At 32.9% G+C, this 15,718-nt stretch overlaps 1 protein-coding gene across 1 annotated transcript; it reads right to left on the bottom strand.

The window, feature by feature from the left end:
• Nucleotides 1–371: 371 nt before the first annotated feature.
• LOC104762012 (uncharacterized) lies at nt 372–4,112 on the bottom strand. The gene is made up of 3 exons (XM_010485217.2): nt 3,858–4,112; nt 974–3,107; nt 372–867 (listed from the first exon to the last, which is right to left on the bottom strand). The coding sequence occupies exons 2-3, from the start codon at nt 3,062–3,064 to the stop codon at nt 586–588; spliced, it is 2,373 nt and encodes a 790-aa protein (XP_010483519.1). The 5' UTR covers nt 3,065–3,107; nt 3,858–4,112; the 3' UTR covers nt 372–585.
• Nucleotides 4,113–15,718: the final 11,606 nt, after the last annotated feature.

A 15,718-nucleotide genomic window follows, 5' to 3' on the forward strand; every position in this document is an offset into this window, starting at 1 on the left:
ACCATGTTGCTTGTTGTATGAGCTCAAAGTGCATAAAGCTATACAATCCACTCTGTTCCTCACTGTCTTTGTGACCAAAAAAAACAACAACTTCACGTGAACGATGGGAACACTTTTTATTGTTTTCTTATAACTAAAAATCTTTTTCACTTTTAAAGACTGAATTCAAAAAGAGGAATTTATCAAAACTCAGTTTTATGCAAAAACTATGACTTGGCTATAGAACTTGTCTGATCAGCTGGGCCAGGTTCAAAAACCCTCTTCTTATGAATCCAATTCATCATAACAATTGATCACAAGGAAAGATAAACAAAAAAAAGGCCCCTATAAATAGTTAAGACCCCTGTAGTCTCAGAAAAGGAACCAAATACTTTTTCAGCTTGATGAAAGTATTATATATGGAGGAGATACGATATAAAAAATATTCACACTTCAGAGTTGGGAAGATCATTAGACTAACTACTTTAAAGATATATTCTTGCTGCTTTCTTATTTCCTGCAACTATTTTACCTTAAGGCTTAACACTAATAATATGATCAAATACCTGCAAGTAAAAATTTGGGTGTGAAGTAAAAATACAAACTTCAGACCCGCCCAACAGGCGAGAGGGGTGGTTGATACCCGACGGTGTTGCCATTAGGGTTTGAATCTTGGTCCGGGACTAACACGGTTTTTGCTCTAGCTTTATGTTCATCACACGAGCTTTTGTGCTCACGGGTGATCTCTGACATTTTCCTACTCTCTGCAAGTGCCATACATATGGAGAAAGCTTGCAATTGTGAAAGGGATGGATTATACACAACTGAATATATCCCTTCTTTGATCGGTTTAAAGCTCAAGAACGGATGTTCCTCCGGTTGTTCTCCCTGAAAAGAAATATAGAAATGTGATGGTGAAATCTTTTTGGTTTTGATTTGGAAGAGAGAAAGAAAAAAAGGAGATTGGATTTGGGACTAAGTAGAGAATCTGCACCAGAAAGAAAAGCTCGAATAGGTTTGAAGAGGCTGGTGAGTTTGATGTTGTCGAGTTCTCGTAGGATAAGTTGTGCTGATTTGTAAGAATTCTGAGATTGCAGCCCATATCCCAACCTCCACAATCGCAAGAACCACCTGTTCTCCATCGCTGGATCAAAGATGATGGCCCTCCTTTCTGAGGCATACTATGAACACCGCTTTGAAGTATGACCGTAGCACTAATGTCTTGGTCAAAAAACCTGTCTTTGATGTGATCCTCAAGCTCTTCATTGAGTGCATTATGATCTTGAACGGTATTTAGTGATGCCCTCCTGTGACACCATCTTGGCATCTTCACGATGATCGCAGCTAGCTCATTTTTTAATTGCAGATCAGACTTTTCCGTGCTCTCTTGATCAAGTTCTACAGAGAAGAGAACAAACTCTCTGATGGAACCAGAAGGCAAAGAGCTCGAAACCCGCATTTGGGCAACAACATTAGAGATGATACCATGTGTTTGGCCACTGCCTCTTTGGTTTAACCACCCACTATTTTTCTTATGGTCTTTAATAGAGAACAAAGTATAAACACTGGTACATTCACCTTCCTCCGAGCTTCCCATTTTCTTTTGGGTGGCCGCAATAATGTCGGTTTCTTTGTTCACTGCAAATGTAAAGAGTGGTTGATTGTTCTTAACTGATACTCGCAGAACAGCTCGAACTATGGATGATCCTAACTTCTTCTCGTGAGCTGAATCATTGATATTTACTGATTTGCAACCCCTGATACCCATTTTTATTCTTTGTACGCCTTGACCTCTAGTCCCCTCCACGGAATTGCCAGAGTGAGTTGCTCGAGGCTTCAATAGAGGTTCTAGCAACCTTCTTAAATGGCTTGTCGTGGTTGCATCTTTTGCACTGGGCTTGCTGCAATCTGAGCCGTCAACGTCAGATAATAGTGCCACATTTTGTGAATCTATCTTCTTGGAGTTAGTCATAGAGTCTAGCTGGGTTGTGGGAACAGCAACTCCTTCACTGTTAGTTTTGCTGGCTTTACCCATACCGAAGCTAAGCCGCTGAAAAGGCGATATACTTCTCCCCTTTTCAGATGCGCCTTTATGCGACTTTGAATCTCGTCTCTGGGAAGATCCATCATTACAATGTTTCACAGATAACAGAGATGATGCTCTGTCTTCTGCAATTTTACCTTTGGAAGATGTATTCCTTGCTTTTACTGAGAGCGGCACGCACTGAGATATTTCAACTGAAACCTTGTTCTGGTCCGCATCAGTGGAGCCAACTGTACTCTTTGCCAAGCAGCCATCAGCATTACATGGCAAAGGTAAAGAATGTTGCGTACAGTAATCTCCTTCAACACCGTGAACAACCCGGACTTTTCTAGTGGAACTCCTCTTGCAGGTTTTAGCCTCTCCTTGCTGCTTTCGACCAAGTTCTCCATCGTGATGATTTCGGTTTCTTTCGTGCAAGTTCTTTTCACTCTTCCTACGCCTGTTACTATCAGCCTTTGATCTCACCTCCATGTTCAAGCCAGCCACATTTTGTGAGTCTATCTTCCCTTTCAGATCTTTCTCTTCACATCCATCTAATCCTTGTGCATCATCAGTGTTTGGACCAAGCTGGTCATCTGGTATGCTCAAACATCTACGATCTTCGTGTTTCTTTCTCCTTAAAGTATTCTCAACCGAATTCGACATAACATTGCTCTGCTGTGAGCTACTACGATGTTTCGTCCGACAAGCAGAACTACGGTTATGCACTTTACTGGGACCAGCAGATGATGATGACGCATCTCTAGGCTGAGCCAACAAAGCATCTGTTTGGTGGTGGTGAACCAAAGGGAACCTAGTCTTCATGGGAACCCTGTTATGACTATGCTGCCACTTCTCCAAACGCCCCCAATCAAGAACACCAACACTCAATAGCTTCTCTTGAGAGGTTTCAGCTCTCTCCAAGAAAACAGGTAGCTTGGACATATACTTGACAAGCTCATGACTCTCATCCTCCTCCTCCTCCAGACATTGTTGTTTCACACGAGTTTTCAAAGGCTTAGTACCACCAGAAAAACGCTTCTTCTCCAAACGACATTCCATAGTCACAGAACGATTCACATCAATCCAACTTACATAAACATCCCTGAAACACCACAAAAAAAAAAAAAAAAAAAAAAAAAAAAAAAAAATCAATCACATCAAGAAAAAAGTAGATTGAAAGCAGTTTTCTGATAGGTCTTTTTCTCAAATGATCACGGCATCAAAGAGAGAACATACAAACAAACAAACAAAAAAGTGGCCCTCCTCTCCTAATGGACGCAGGAAGAAGAAGATAACAACAATGATTTAGTATTGTAAGTTTATCAAAAAGATGTTTCGATAATGCTAAAAAAAATACAGTATATACTCATCATGATATTGATAGGTCCCCTATTAATTTTTTTCCCGGAGAAACAGCTGAATGATGCGTCCGTGCATTTATGAAGAACCATATCCCACAAATACCAACTGAGTATATACGACAAATACCAGATTTCAGATTTGATTCAAAAAAAATTCGACGGATCCAAGGAAAAATTTGGGAGAAATCGAAAAATTCCGAAATCAACCAAAATCGGAAGCAGACAACGGAGGAGGAATCGAATACAAATATATTGTTCTAAAAAAAATCGAAAACTGATCAGGTACCTATTTAAATCGAAATCGAAACGGAAGATTTTAACTAGATTCTTCATAAATAAGCATAAAACCGTAGTAGAAAAGAAACGGCACTCGAGTGTGTTTTTCTTAGCTCAACAAAACGGCAACGTTTTCTACCAAATCCAGAGCGACGAAGAAACTTTCCCGAGAAAAATCTCAAGAGTCAAATCGGAGAAATCAGAAGGGAAATTACCTCAACGGACGAAGAGAATATGCAGAACCGACGCTACTCGACGAAGAAGATACTGAGAGAGACAGAGAGAGTCCAAAAGAGGTTACTAGGAGAGTGAGTGAATCAGCAGCAGCAAAAAGTGAAGATCCAAAAAAGCAGAGAGAAGTAGTGTGTGATCGATTAACATAATCTATACTAATGAAAACTAGGAGCTATAAGCTCTTTAAACCATCCACCTAAAGTTTAAAACCAGCAATAGTGATTACACATCTCACCAATTAATATTTTTTAAAAATTTCCAAAATTTTATTTATTAAGAATTATTTTAAACAACCTATTAGGATTTGACATATCATTCATTAACATTTTATAAATTTACAGAACTTTTAGAAAAAGGAAAAATTTTAAATTTATAAAAATAAAAGAACTATGTATAATATCCCATATCGGCTAAAAAGTTTTTAGACGATGGTTCAAAAGCAATATAAATAAGATTAATATACTTCCAACAACGAATGAGCAGGAAAGCTTGATTTATCAAGCGTCCAAGTTTAAAAGTTTTATTCGGTTTGATCCGGTTTTTATTTGATCAAATTAAAACTTTAAAAAGTTTCAAAAAATATATTATAATATTTAAATTTTTTTAAAGTTTAAATATTATAAATATGAAAACTTTTAAAAGTTCTTAACTTTTAAAAAGTTTTTAAATATTATAATTTTTAAATTTTAAAAGTTTAAAATATTATAAATATTGAAACTTTTTAAAAGGTTCAAATTTTATATTTCGAAACCTTTTAAAAGTTAAAAATATTATAAATATTCAGGTAATACAAAAATTATCTTATTTATCTACGTTTGTGCTTTTTATTTCTTATGAGCTGTAAAACATATTTTTGTTTATGATTTTGTAGATGAGTTGATATTCTTTCATTAATTTTTTATTTTTTATCTTATTTTTTATTTTTATGAGAAAAGAAATGATTTTGTTCTTGGAGTTTGATGGTTTAACAAGTTGTGTGGTAGTCTTAAAAAAATGTTTTTCATTGGAATAATGTGAAGAAATTGACGAGGAAGAAGAAGAAAAATAGTATAACAAATAACCAGACGGTAAAAGTAACGATGACAATTACCAAAAAATTTGACATTGAAAATGAAAAGAAAAAATATGAAGAATAAGAAAACATTGAATAAAAAAACATGAAAATATAAGTGGTAGTGATCAATTAAATATGAAAACAAGTTAAATTCATGATGATAAAATTCTTTGGTTTTTTTGGTGGTCAAAGAAATGATTTAGAATATGTGAGGTCATCAGCTTGATTCGTCTCGCCTCGACGTCGAGTTAAATTTATGATTTTTTTTTATCATATTTGATTTTATAACATAACTGATTTTTATATTTTTAAAAATTGTGTATCTGAAATTTAATTTTTTCCTTAATACTAATTTAATTTTTTTTATAATAAAATATTTTATTACTGTACTTAATTATATATAATTTTCATCAAAATATATTAAATAAACTCGTGCGTAACGTGGATTCATAACATAATAATAAAAATATTAAAAAGCTAGAGAGAGATTGTGACTGGGAGAGAAGATAATCGGACGGTGAAGAATAAAAAGGAAAGGAGTGAAATCGAACGGTCGAGATATCATCTCAAATATTGTAAGTAATATGTACATCGAGCAAGGCGCGGGAATGGTTTATGTCAGATTGTCCCTACAATGTGTTTAATATTCCACATGTTTACGTGTTCTTATTAACCCAAAAATCTGACAAAATCTAATAATGTCAACACTAAAATTATTTTTTCATAATTTTTATAATGACTACTTTACATGTTCTTATTAACTACTTATGAAATTGTAAGACAATGATTTCTAATCACATGATTTACATCAGTTTAAAAACAAAAAGTTAATATAATTTGAAATACCCCCAATATATTTATTTTTATATTTAAAAAAACTTCGCTACTTATATAATTGTCTCATTAGTTATATGTTCAAGACCATCTCCAATTCATCTCCATTTTTTTTTTATAACGGAGTTTGGAGTCAATTTTGCTTTAACTCATTTTCATTTTTATCTCCAAAATAGATATCTTCATTTTTTATATATTTGGAAACCTTTATTTTTATTTTACACTACAATTTAGAAATCTCTATTTTTTTTACTTCAAAATAGAGTAGGATTAAAGTAAAATCCAACTCCAAAATAGAGTTACTCTATTTTTTTACTTCAACATAGAGTAAGGTTGAAGTAAAATCTAACTCCATATAGAGTTACTGTATTTTTTTTAAAAGAATAGAGATGCTTTTGAAGATATATTGTTGTTGTTACTGGTTATAAGACTCAAGAGAGATGATCAAGAAGCAATGGGTAAACTTGATACACTAAGAGTACAGACACAGATTCAGTGAACGTTGCAGTGAACAAGTCTGATACGAACTCATGTTCAGACACATAAGCACTGAACAAGCTGGAGCATGTGTAACCAGCTACAGACACAGACGCAATGATTCCTCAGATAGAGAATCAGAGAATCTACCACAGCCAAGACAGCTCAATGTGAAGTCACATGGAATGAAGTGACATGCTGAACCTTGGAGTCTTATTGTGAAGATCCAAGAAGTGAAAACTCAGCCAAGATATTCTTAATCAGCTGAGGAACCTGAAAGCACATCAGAGCAGAAAGAAATGAGCAACTATAACAGAGCAAAGATATATAGCAGTTGAGTAAACCTGAAGTACAACAAAGGTGGAAACAGAGCAGACATGTTTAATGGTTGTGTAATGCAACAGAGCTGGAAACAAGGTAAACCTCGTGAAGAGGTTGTGTAGTGCAACAGAGCGGAAAAGCGTCAAGTTGCAGCAAACAGTGGAACGGCTGTGTCAGAGAAGCATGCTTGTGTTAGGTACGACAAGAACAAAGGTATGGGTCAAGTTGACAAAAAGAGAACAAGCTTTTACCCAGAAGACAAGAGGAAGAAGCTTGTGAAACCTAGGGTTTGTGAAGAACTCTAAGAAGTATAAAAGGAAGAGGTGGTAACAAAGAGAAGCTGACGCACCCTAGACCTAAAATTGAGAGAAGCACACATGTTGTGTGTGGTGTTGTCCCACCAGTAAGATAGAGAATCTGCTGGTGGTTTTTGTAGAGGTTCACACTCGTCGGAAAAGACAAAGAGTGGTGGTTCCTTTAGTTCATGTAGATTAGAGTGGTAGGCACAAGTGTGTGCTAGATACCATTGGCAAATGTGACTTTTGCGTTCTAATTCTAGTGAATGATTCTGGACTTGGTCCCGGGGATGTAGGTTATCCGAACCCCGTTAACAAATCTCTTGTGTCGTATCTTCACTATCCTTTCATCTCTCTGTTAAGCATCGCATATACAAATTTGTCATACAAGTCTGTAGATCTAGCACGCATCTCATTATTTCACTTTTAATACATATATAGTTTTGATGTAAAGGAATTCAAAACGGTACTAACAATGTAGAGTATATTTCCTCTGGTTCTAGAGAAATCTTTTATAGACGAGAGCTGCACCAAAATAAATGCAATCGTGGTGTATTCGTGTGGTCTATTTTCATTTTACCACTAATATTGTTGTTTGGTTAGAAAACTATATATATAATGATGTTCTTTGTGTGTGTAGATTATAATATAAATGGCCCCTCTGTTGGGTGGGTCGATCGTGGGATTGATTTTCATAGATTATATACTATGGGTCCACTGAGGCAGCTCAAGATCAGAGAGACTTTAGTTTCCAAGAAAAAACTTATATTGATCGTTTTTTCTTTTAATGTATTGTAACGTAGTAGTATTAATCTGTATAATATAAAAATCTACTGTATCTAAACCACATTACGTGAAATATTTATTGTTAATTACTCCTTTCCTACTAGCGATCAAGGTGACTAGTATAATTTATAAAGTACTAGGTTAAATTCGCGCTACGCTGTGAGATTACTTTTATATTTTTTTTTATAAAATTTTTATTTTGTATTTTACTATATTTTTAAAATCATAATTTAATATAAGTTGTTTGATATCAAATAGTCTAATTAATAAAGTTTTTGAAAAATATCAATACAAATTATTATCTACTTGACTATTTTTGTGTTTTTATTCTTTTCATTATTATATTTTCTTATTAATTTAATTAAACAATAGACAAACAATTTATTTTTACTAAACAAACGAAAAAACCAAAAAAATACCAAACCGAAAATATAATTCGAAAGAAAAATATATTATAAAATCGGATGGTTTTTCTAACTGAGAAGTTTTTCACTCTCTTAGATCTTAGAGTGAGAGAGAGCTTTTTTCTTCTTTTTCCGATTAACTTTGACGAGTTACGACTTACAACTTATAAGTTAGACGAGCAACAAAAGTTCCATGGCTAGTGTGCCACACACGCTAACATTTAACTCAAGCAACGTTGTTGTGTAATTAACTGAATGAGCTTCGTTGCTAAAGCCCACACTCAAAATTCTGGCTCATTTAAAGGTTTTGCTTACGGTCATTCATTTACAGAGTTATGTTGTAATAGTGTAATATATACAAACCCACTCAAAAACAGAGATTTGCTCAGATTCTCATTTCCAAAACAGGATAAGCGATATATTCTCCAAAAAAAATTCGAAATTGTTGAATAATTCACTTGTCCAATCTCATAGTCTTTAGAATTGTTCATTAAAAAGTACTAGTAGCTCAGGCCAATTAGCTTTTGGAATTGATGATACTGAATTAGCTTTTAAGTTTGATTGAATTATCGTGAAGAACTGTCAAAACTTCTAATTACGAATGTTTGTGGAGAAGTACAAATTGTTTGCGTGTGAATGAGGATGTCCATCTTTATTTAGAATCCAAGTTATTGCTTCTTAGTGAACCTCACGACATAAAAGGGTTTATTCAAGATCGATTGCATGTAAACACGATGCAAGAAACCCAACGAGTACACTCTCCCCCTTCAAAAGCTCTGCATACTCTTCATCAGCTTCTTTCCACTTAACATATTTACCACAATGGTTATCCATACTAATGACCTGCGCCAACACTTCAGCTCCATTCAAATCAATAAATTACAACACCTAAATGCACATAAAAACAATGTGCAAGAGTCATCAAAAGAAGAGCTTCAATAACCAACAACAAGAGTGGTATTTCTTTGATCTTCATATGCAGCAGACGCAAAACCCTGATTTACCAGTCCTCTTGTCTCGAGTAAGATTGACATCAACAACTTCATGATATCTACAATTTGTACAAACAAAAAGGCATAAGAAACACCCATTTAGAGATACTGAAACTTCAGAAACGCAAACTACACTTACTGTGTGAGAAGACAGCGTGGAGATCACTCTCATAGGGATCATAGGGTAAGCCTTTGCCGTAGCCATAGGCAAATTTTCTGAAGTTAGAGTGCCACAAAGCTTCTTCATCCCTAAATATGATTCCTTAATATTTATGCTTTGTATTAGCTTCAATCTACATGCTCGATCAAGTTCTTCAAGGTGGCTTTAGGTTCAAGTTTAGAGTCCCTAAGCCAGTAATGTCTAATCATCGTCCATTCCTCTAACTGGATTCACTATATATTTCTAAAACCATCCATAGCCTTAAACGCTTGAAATCGGGGATTCATAACACGATACAACTCGAGATGAGACATCACTGGAAGAAGTTGAAAGCTTTCGATTTCTAACTTTTGCTGACATCTCTGTACAACTAACAAAGGAAGAGTGGCTAGATTTTCTCAATAGAGAGAAAGTGACATAGAATAGAAAATGATTATTACTAGTTAAAAATGTTGATGTGTATTATTTGTTATAATTCTATTGGCTTTTGATTTTAAATGATGTGTCAACATGGAGACTTGTATTGAAGCTAATGTGTCATGCTCTGGTGAAAAACATACAAATTTTCTTGTATTGATCATAATTACACGGAGACTTTTATAATTTTAATATGTCACTATATATATATATATTATTGTCTTACAAGACCAATAATAATGTCTTTTAGATAGTGGCAATCGTTTTTAAAATCAAATACTTCGATTTCGCTGTGCCATATTTGCATAGACATTAACATCAGCCATTTTTTTGTACTCATTTTAAAAAGTAGTAATATTTCGAGTGCTCGGTTTATGTTCATTGGTTATGTATGAATTTGTAATCTAATTATTGGCATTGATGATGGAAGATTGAAATGTAGCTACTTTTCGTATAAGATGAAATCACCATTCCTTGGGACACCACCACCAAAGAAAGACGAAAGTCCTTTATTATTTTGAGTGGATATTCATCATAAGCAAAACAAAGCAACCAACAAAAGATGTATTAAAGTAAAGATCGAGTAATAAAATAAAATTAAAAAGACAAGAGACAAAAGAGGAATCGCTTTCTTCTCTTAGTTAGCAACTAGTAATAACTAAATACGTAAAACACAATCAAGTTTGCAAACTCTACTATTTTCCCATCCACCGACGAGGAATTACTTAATCGATTTGTTAAAACTTAGGGTTTTGCGAGATGAATTCTAGTTTACAGAGTCGTTAACATGCATGTTACTAAAACATTAATTACATACAAAATGAAATGAGATTAATAATCAGATAAAAAAAATCATATATATAAAGTAGTTTTATAACTACCAAAAAATTCATTAGAAAAAGTAAAACACTAACTTAAGCCTTAGAAAGGAATGTCACGTGTGCGTGTGCACGAGTACTAGTAGTTTATCTAACATTCAACAATATTTTCAACTTTTAAATACATGTATGTAATCCAACAATTTTTCTTTATAAAAATGCATGTATAGTTTTACACTTTTGTTTTTTTCTCCCACTCAACATTAAAAGTGAGATGGGGTTTTAAAAAGCGAAATGAAAAGGAAAAGATACCATATCTTAAATGTCCAAAGGGTCACTTAAGCTTGTCGCAGAAAGTTCATTCGGCAAAATACAATAAATATCAGTATCTCATAATGTTATGACAGAAAAGAGCATTTGGCATAGTATATTTTATTCTATTACTAGATGAATAGCCGCGCGCATAGGGCTTGCCATTTTTTAAACAGTTGTGTTATTAGTATTAATTTATTTCTTTTTATTAATCTTTGTTTTTCATGAAATCTTTTTACAAATATATTTTTGACATTGATTTTTTTTAATACTTCACATAGATTGCATATTTTGTAACAAAGAGTTTTTTAATTGAATAAATTTTACATTCATTTAAAAGCAGTTTAAATATTTAGATATCTTCACTTCTCAATTATATACTATAAAACACTAACATTTTCTTTTATCAAGAATTGCAGTTTGGTTAACTCTTTAATAGATATAATTAAAATAGACACTTTATCTTTATGTTAGCTCTTCTATTTTTTAATATATCTTTAAATTTTTTTTCATAAGAATTTCATTTAATTTTATTTTTGACAACTTTTAAATATTAGAATATGAAAACCCTCTTCTTATTTGTCTTTGTATTTTTCTAACTAACATTCTACAGTTTAATTCAATTACTTCCATTTGATAGTGAACAAAAGTCTAATCTTCATCATATATAAAATTTTATTTCTTTTGGGACAAACTTTCATGAATTTCTCTACAATATTAAGAAATATCTCGATCATTACTGCAACTCTTCAAACTATTAACAAAATTGTAATGCCTAAACCATAAGTCGATATATTCATGGTTTACGTCAAGAAGAAGAAGTGGCTCTTTGATTCATGATATGCTCAAATTGTAATACCTTAATGGTACTAACAACCTTGCAATTGTAATACTCTAGGGGTCGAATCTACAGAGACTCTAGATCACACAATAGACTTATTAATCTTTTAATTATGCTAAATCAGAATATTAATTTAAAAACAATGCAAAAACAGAATCAGAATGTGTTGTAAATTCAGGAATTAAAAACGCTAGGTCCAGGGAAATTTTCAGAAATTTATGAAATATTAAATCAATCAATAAATAGGATTCAATCAATTAAAAATCAGATCTAAAACTCTAAACACAATTGTAAAATAAATCAGTTCTCACTGCAAATATTATCTAAATTTAAATCCAGAAAATCCAAATCTCTTTGCAAAATTCTAGGTTAAAAATCAGCTTCAAAATCAGGTTTAAATTGTTCACAAAATTACTAAATCAAATCTCTTTGCAAGAAGTAATTTTGCTCATCAAAAGGTTTAATCAGGAAAATCAATTATACTCTCATATCAATTTATTTTCCTATGTATTAATTATAGGTGATCAATCAAGAATTGATATGAAGAACAACCTAAGATGAAGATCACAGAAGAATAAGAATCTTAATAAATCAGCAGATCTAATAGATCATAAAAACCCTATGAAAACCCTGAACCTAACTAGATATTTACTCAGACATGATTATTGAAACAAAAATCATGAATAAAATAGATATCATATAATAACCAAAAAGAGAAAACAAAGAGTTTAGAAAGCTTCTTTCAACAGGGTCTTGACTTGTCTCTCTCAAAAAGCTCTTAAGGTCTCTCTCTCTCAAAATGTGGCAGAAAAATTGCTAGAAAATAACTTAGGTCTAAACAATGACCATAAAAATCCTATAAATACTCTAAAACACGTCTTGGGCCTTAATTGCAATTAAATGAAACTTGGGCAAATTTTGTAAATCTTCTAAAGCTCGTGGAGAAAACTTCCGATTGGCTTGTGGCAGCTGCATCGATCGATGTTTTGGGTTGCATCGGTCCCTTGAACTCGTCTCCGACCTTTGTGGATCAGCCTTAATGCTTCCAAATCATCTTTTTTTAGCTCTTTTGTGTTCCATCCGTGCCAATCAGTACCTAAACCTATAAATACACAAAATAATCTAGAAAACAAATCAAAATACTCAAAAAGCACATTTATACCATGGTTAAAAACCACAAAAACCATGAGATATCAATTCACTCCTGATGCATTTTTATCTTTTGGTGATGTATTTACTTTTTTGGGACATGTTCTAAGCTTCTCTAAATTTCTTATATGAATATTGAAACTGTTTTTGGGATATATATATATATATATATATATATATATATATATATATATATATATAAAAACATAGAAGATGTTTTCTATTTTTTTTAGTTTAGACTTTTTTTTAATGATGATAGACATGTGGCACTGTCTCCACCGATAATATGTCACTCAAATAGAAAGAGTTAACCAACTTTTATAGTATAGATTATTATGCTGAGTAAACTACAAGTTATAAACGAATCAGAAATTACTATTTTAATGTAAGCACGGTGTTCATAGTTTGCTTGTCTTTAGCCACTCCGCGTCACGACTACTTTGCTAAAGAGTCAAGCGCAAGACGCTTACTTTTTGTTTTGTTTTTGTTTGGGTGAAATGTTAAAGTATTCAAGCTTAAACAGAAATCTTATTATATAAAGAAGTATAAACAAATATAACAATCTTTATTAAAGAAATACATATATGGACCTTTTTTTCTCGTAGATATATGATTTCAAAACAAATCAGCCAAAAAAAACCTGAATAGACACATCTATTCTCTTATGAATATACTTTTTGATCAATCCCTAAATTTTATCTTTTAGGACATGATTCTTTTGTTGTTGTTTTTGCTCTGGTGAGTAACCTAGTGGGATTAATAATGAGTCAATTTCTCTCTAGTATTATACTATTATGTAAAGTAATTTTTCCTATTGAAGGAAGAAAAAATAACCCTTCTAGTCTTTAATTATGCATGGTGGGAAACTTTCCCACCCTAATTTACTCTAATATATACTGCAGCTATATAACAAAAGTCAGTTTTGAATATATACGAGAAAAAAAATCTGAACTAAGTAATACTATCAGTTAAACGCGTGATAAAATAAATAAGGAAAAAAGTTTAAAAATATCTCATTTATTTTTTATTTGGAAGTTTAATACTTCATGTTAATTTATTTGAACAAAAATAATTCATTTAATTATTGTTGGATAAAAAATACTTGATCTTTGTATTATTGGTAGATTCATATTTCTGACTTAACATCCGTTAGCGGGTGTAACAAAATCATTTGACGGTGTTAAAAGTTTTAATTAAAGTTTTACGTGATATATATTGTACATTTAGTTATAGTACTAGTTATGTTAGCGTGGTCTGATGGTAATGATTGGGTTTAACCTCGTACCATATGCGGGTTCGATCCACATTAAAAGCAGAATTTTTTTTTGGGTTTAACCTTCGTGTCTCGCTGGTGATGATGAATCAGAAGAAAATGTATGAGCAATAACATCTTCGTTCATCGAATCTTTTTGTCCACCTCAATCCGCTCCGCACTGGACTGTCTTTTAAACTACACTAGAAGCTATCTCGCCGATCTCCTCCCTCGCTGTGTCCGCCGCATCGAATACCGATCTTCTCCCTCCTCCGATCTGCCGCGTCGTATACATGTACTTCGATCTGATCCTCGTCGACGACATCGCTAAACTCGCCGCCACAGATCTCGGCCGCAACTCAGTCCTCGCCGCGCCGAAGTACTGCAACGAAGATGTTATTGCTCATCACCGACAAGACACGAGAGAGAGGTTAAACCGGGAAAAAAAATCTGTTTTTGATGTGTATCGAACCCGCACATGGTGTGAGGATATTCCCAACCATTACCACCAGACCACGCTAACATAACTCGTACCATAACTGTCTATATAATATATATCTACTAAAACTTTAATTAAAACTTTAAACATCATCAAATGATTCCGTTACACCCGTTAACAGATGTTAAGTTAGAGGTATGAATCTACCAATAATACAAAGATCAAGTATTTTTTATTCAACAATAATTAAATGAAGTATTTTTGGTATAATAAATTAACATGAGGTATTAAACTTCCAAATAAAAAATAAATCAAGTATTTTTAAGCTTTTTTCTCAAAACAAATATGGTCAGTTAAAATTGACTAAATTCTCTCCCAGCCACCAAAATAAGAAAATGGCAAAGTCATGGGCTTTGAAATTTCTGTAACGTATGGAGATTATTTGTGGTCATCCGATGACTAAAAGCCCAAATTAATTAGTAAACCAAATGTTTGTAAATTAAATCGCTTTGGAAATTTAAGAAGCATCCATAACGGTAAGATTTGGTTTTAAATAACTGATGAAGAAAAGGAAACTCCATTACTATTTTTAGTGTAAAAAGCAAAAAAGGAAACTCCAGTGACATTGCCAGATATATAATTATTTTCACGAGAAGCAAACACAAAGATCCTAACTAACATAATATAGACGCAGTACTCAAACCTATCCCATTCTCTACAATCATTATCATCACACACCAAAAACCTTAATATTGTTTTCAAAACAATATCTTTACAATGTGTCGACAATAATGCTCAATGATTGACCACATCTCCGTTTTGCCACCGGAAGAGAACCCATCACTGAGGATAACACGGTTGATCGTCAGAGAAAGATGAACAAGTCGAAGCCAGGAGAGGTGGCCCTTGAAGTACGTAGAAGAAGAAGTACAAACAAAAAACTTGGCCTTTTGCATTCTATGATTGTCCAATATAAATTATATTGGACAAAAATACATAAAATGAAAACTTTATAGGTTTTAAGAATTTCAAGCATCGTCTATTAAAATGTTGTCCTCTTCCCAAATCGTCAAAACTGTAGTATGAACTGATGCTTGGAAAGGAAGTAACAGGTTTTCCCCCGCTAAAAATGTAATTTACATCGGATGATAATGTGTGTTGTGAGAGTATCTCAGATATAGGATAGCACATATTTCAGTTGCTTCATAAACTTGCATGTTGTTTTCATGTGTTTATTTAATTATATCAATTCCTTAAGAGTACATACTAATTATTTAATTACCAGACTAA

The sequence above is a fragment of the Camelina sativa genome, chromosome 18 (genome assembly GCF_030686135.1).
Source record: "Camelina sativa cultivar CO46 ecotype springtype chromosome 18, ASM3068613v1".
In the NCBI taxonomy this organism is placed as follows: Eukaryota; Viridiplantae; Streptophyta; class Magnoliopsida; order Brassicales; family Brassicaceae; genus Camelina; species Camelina sativa.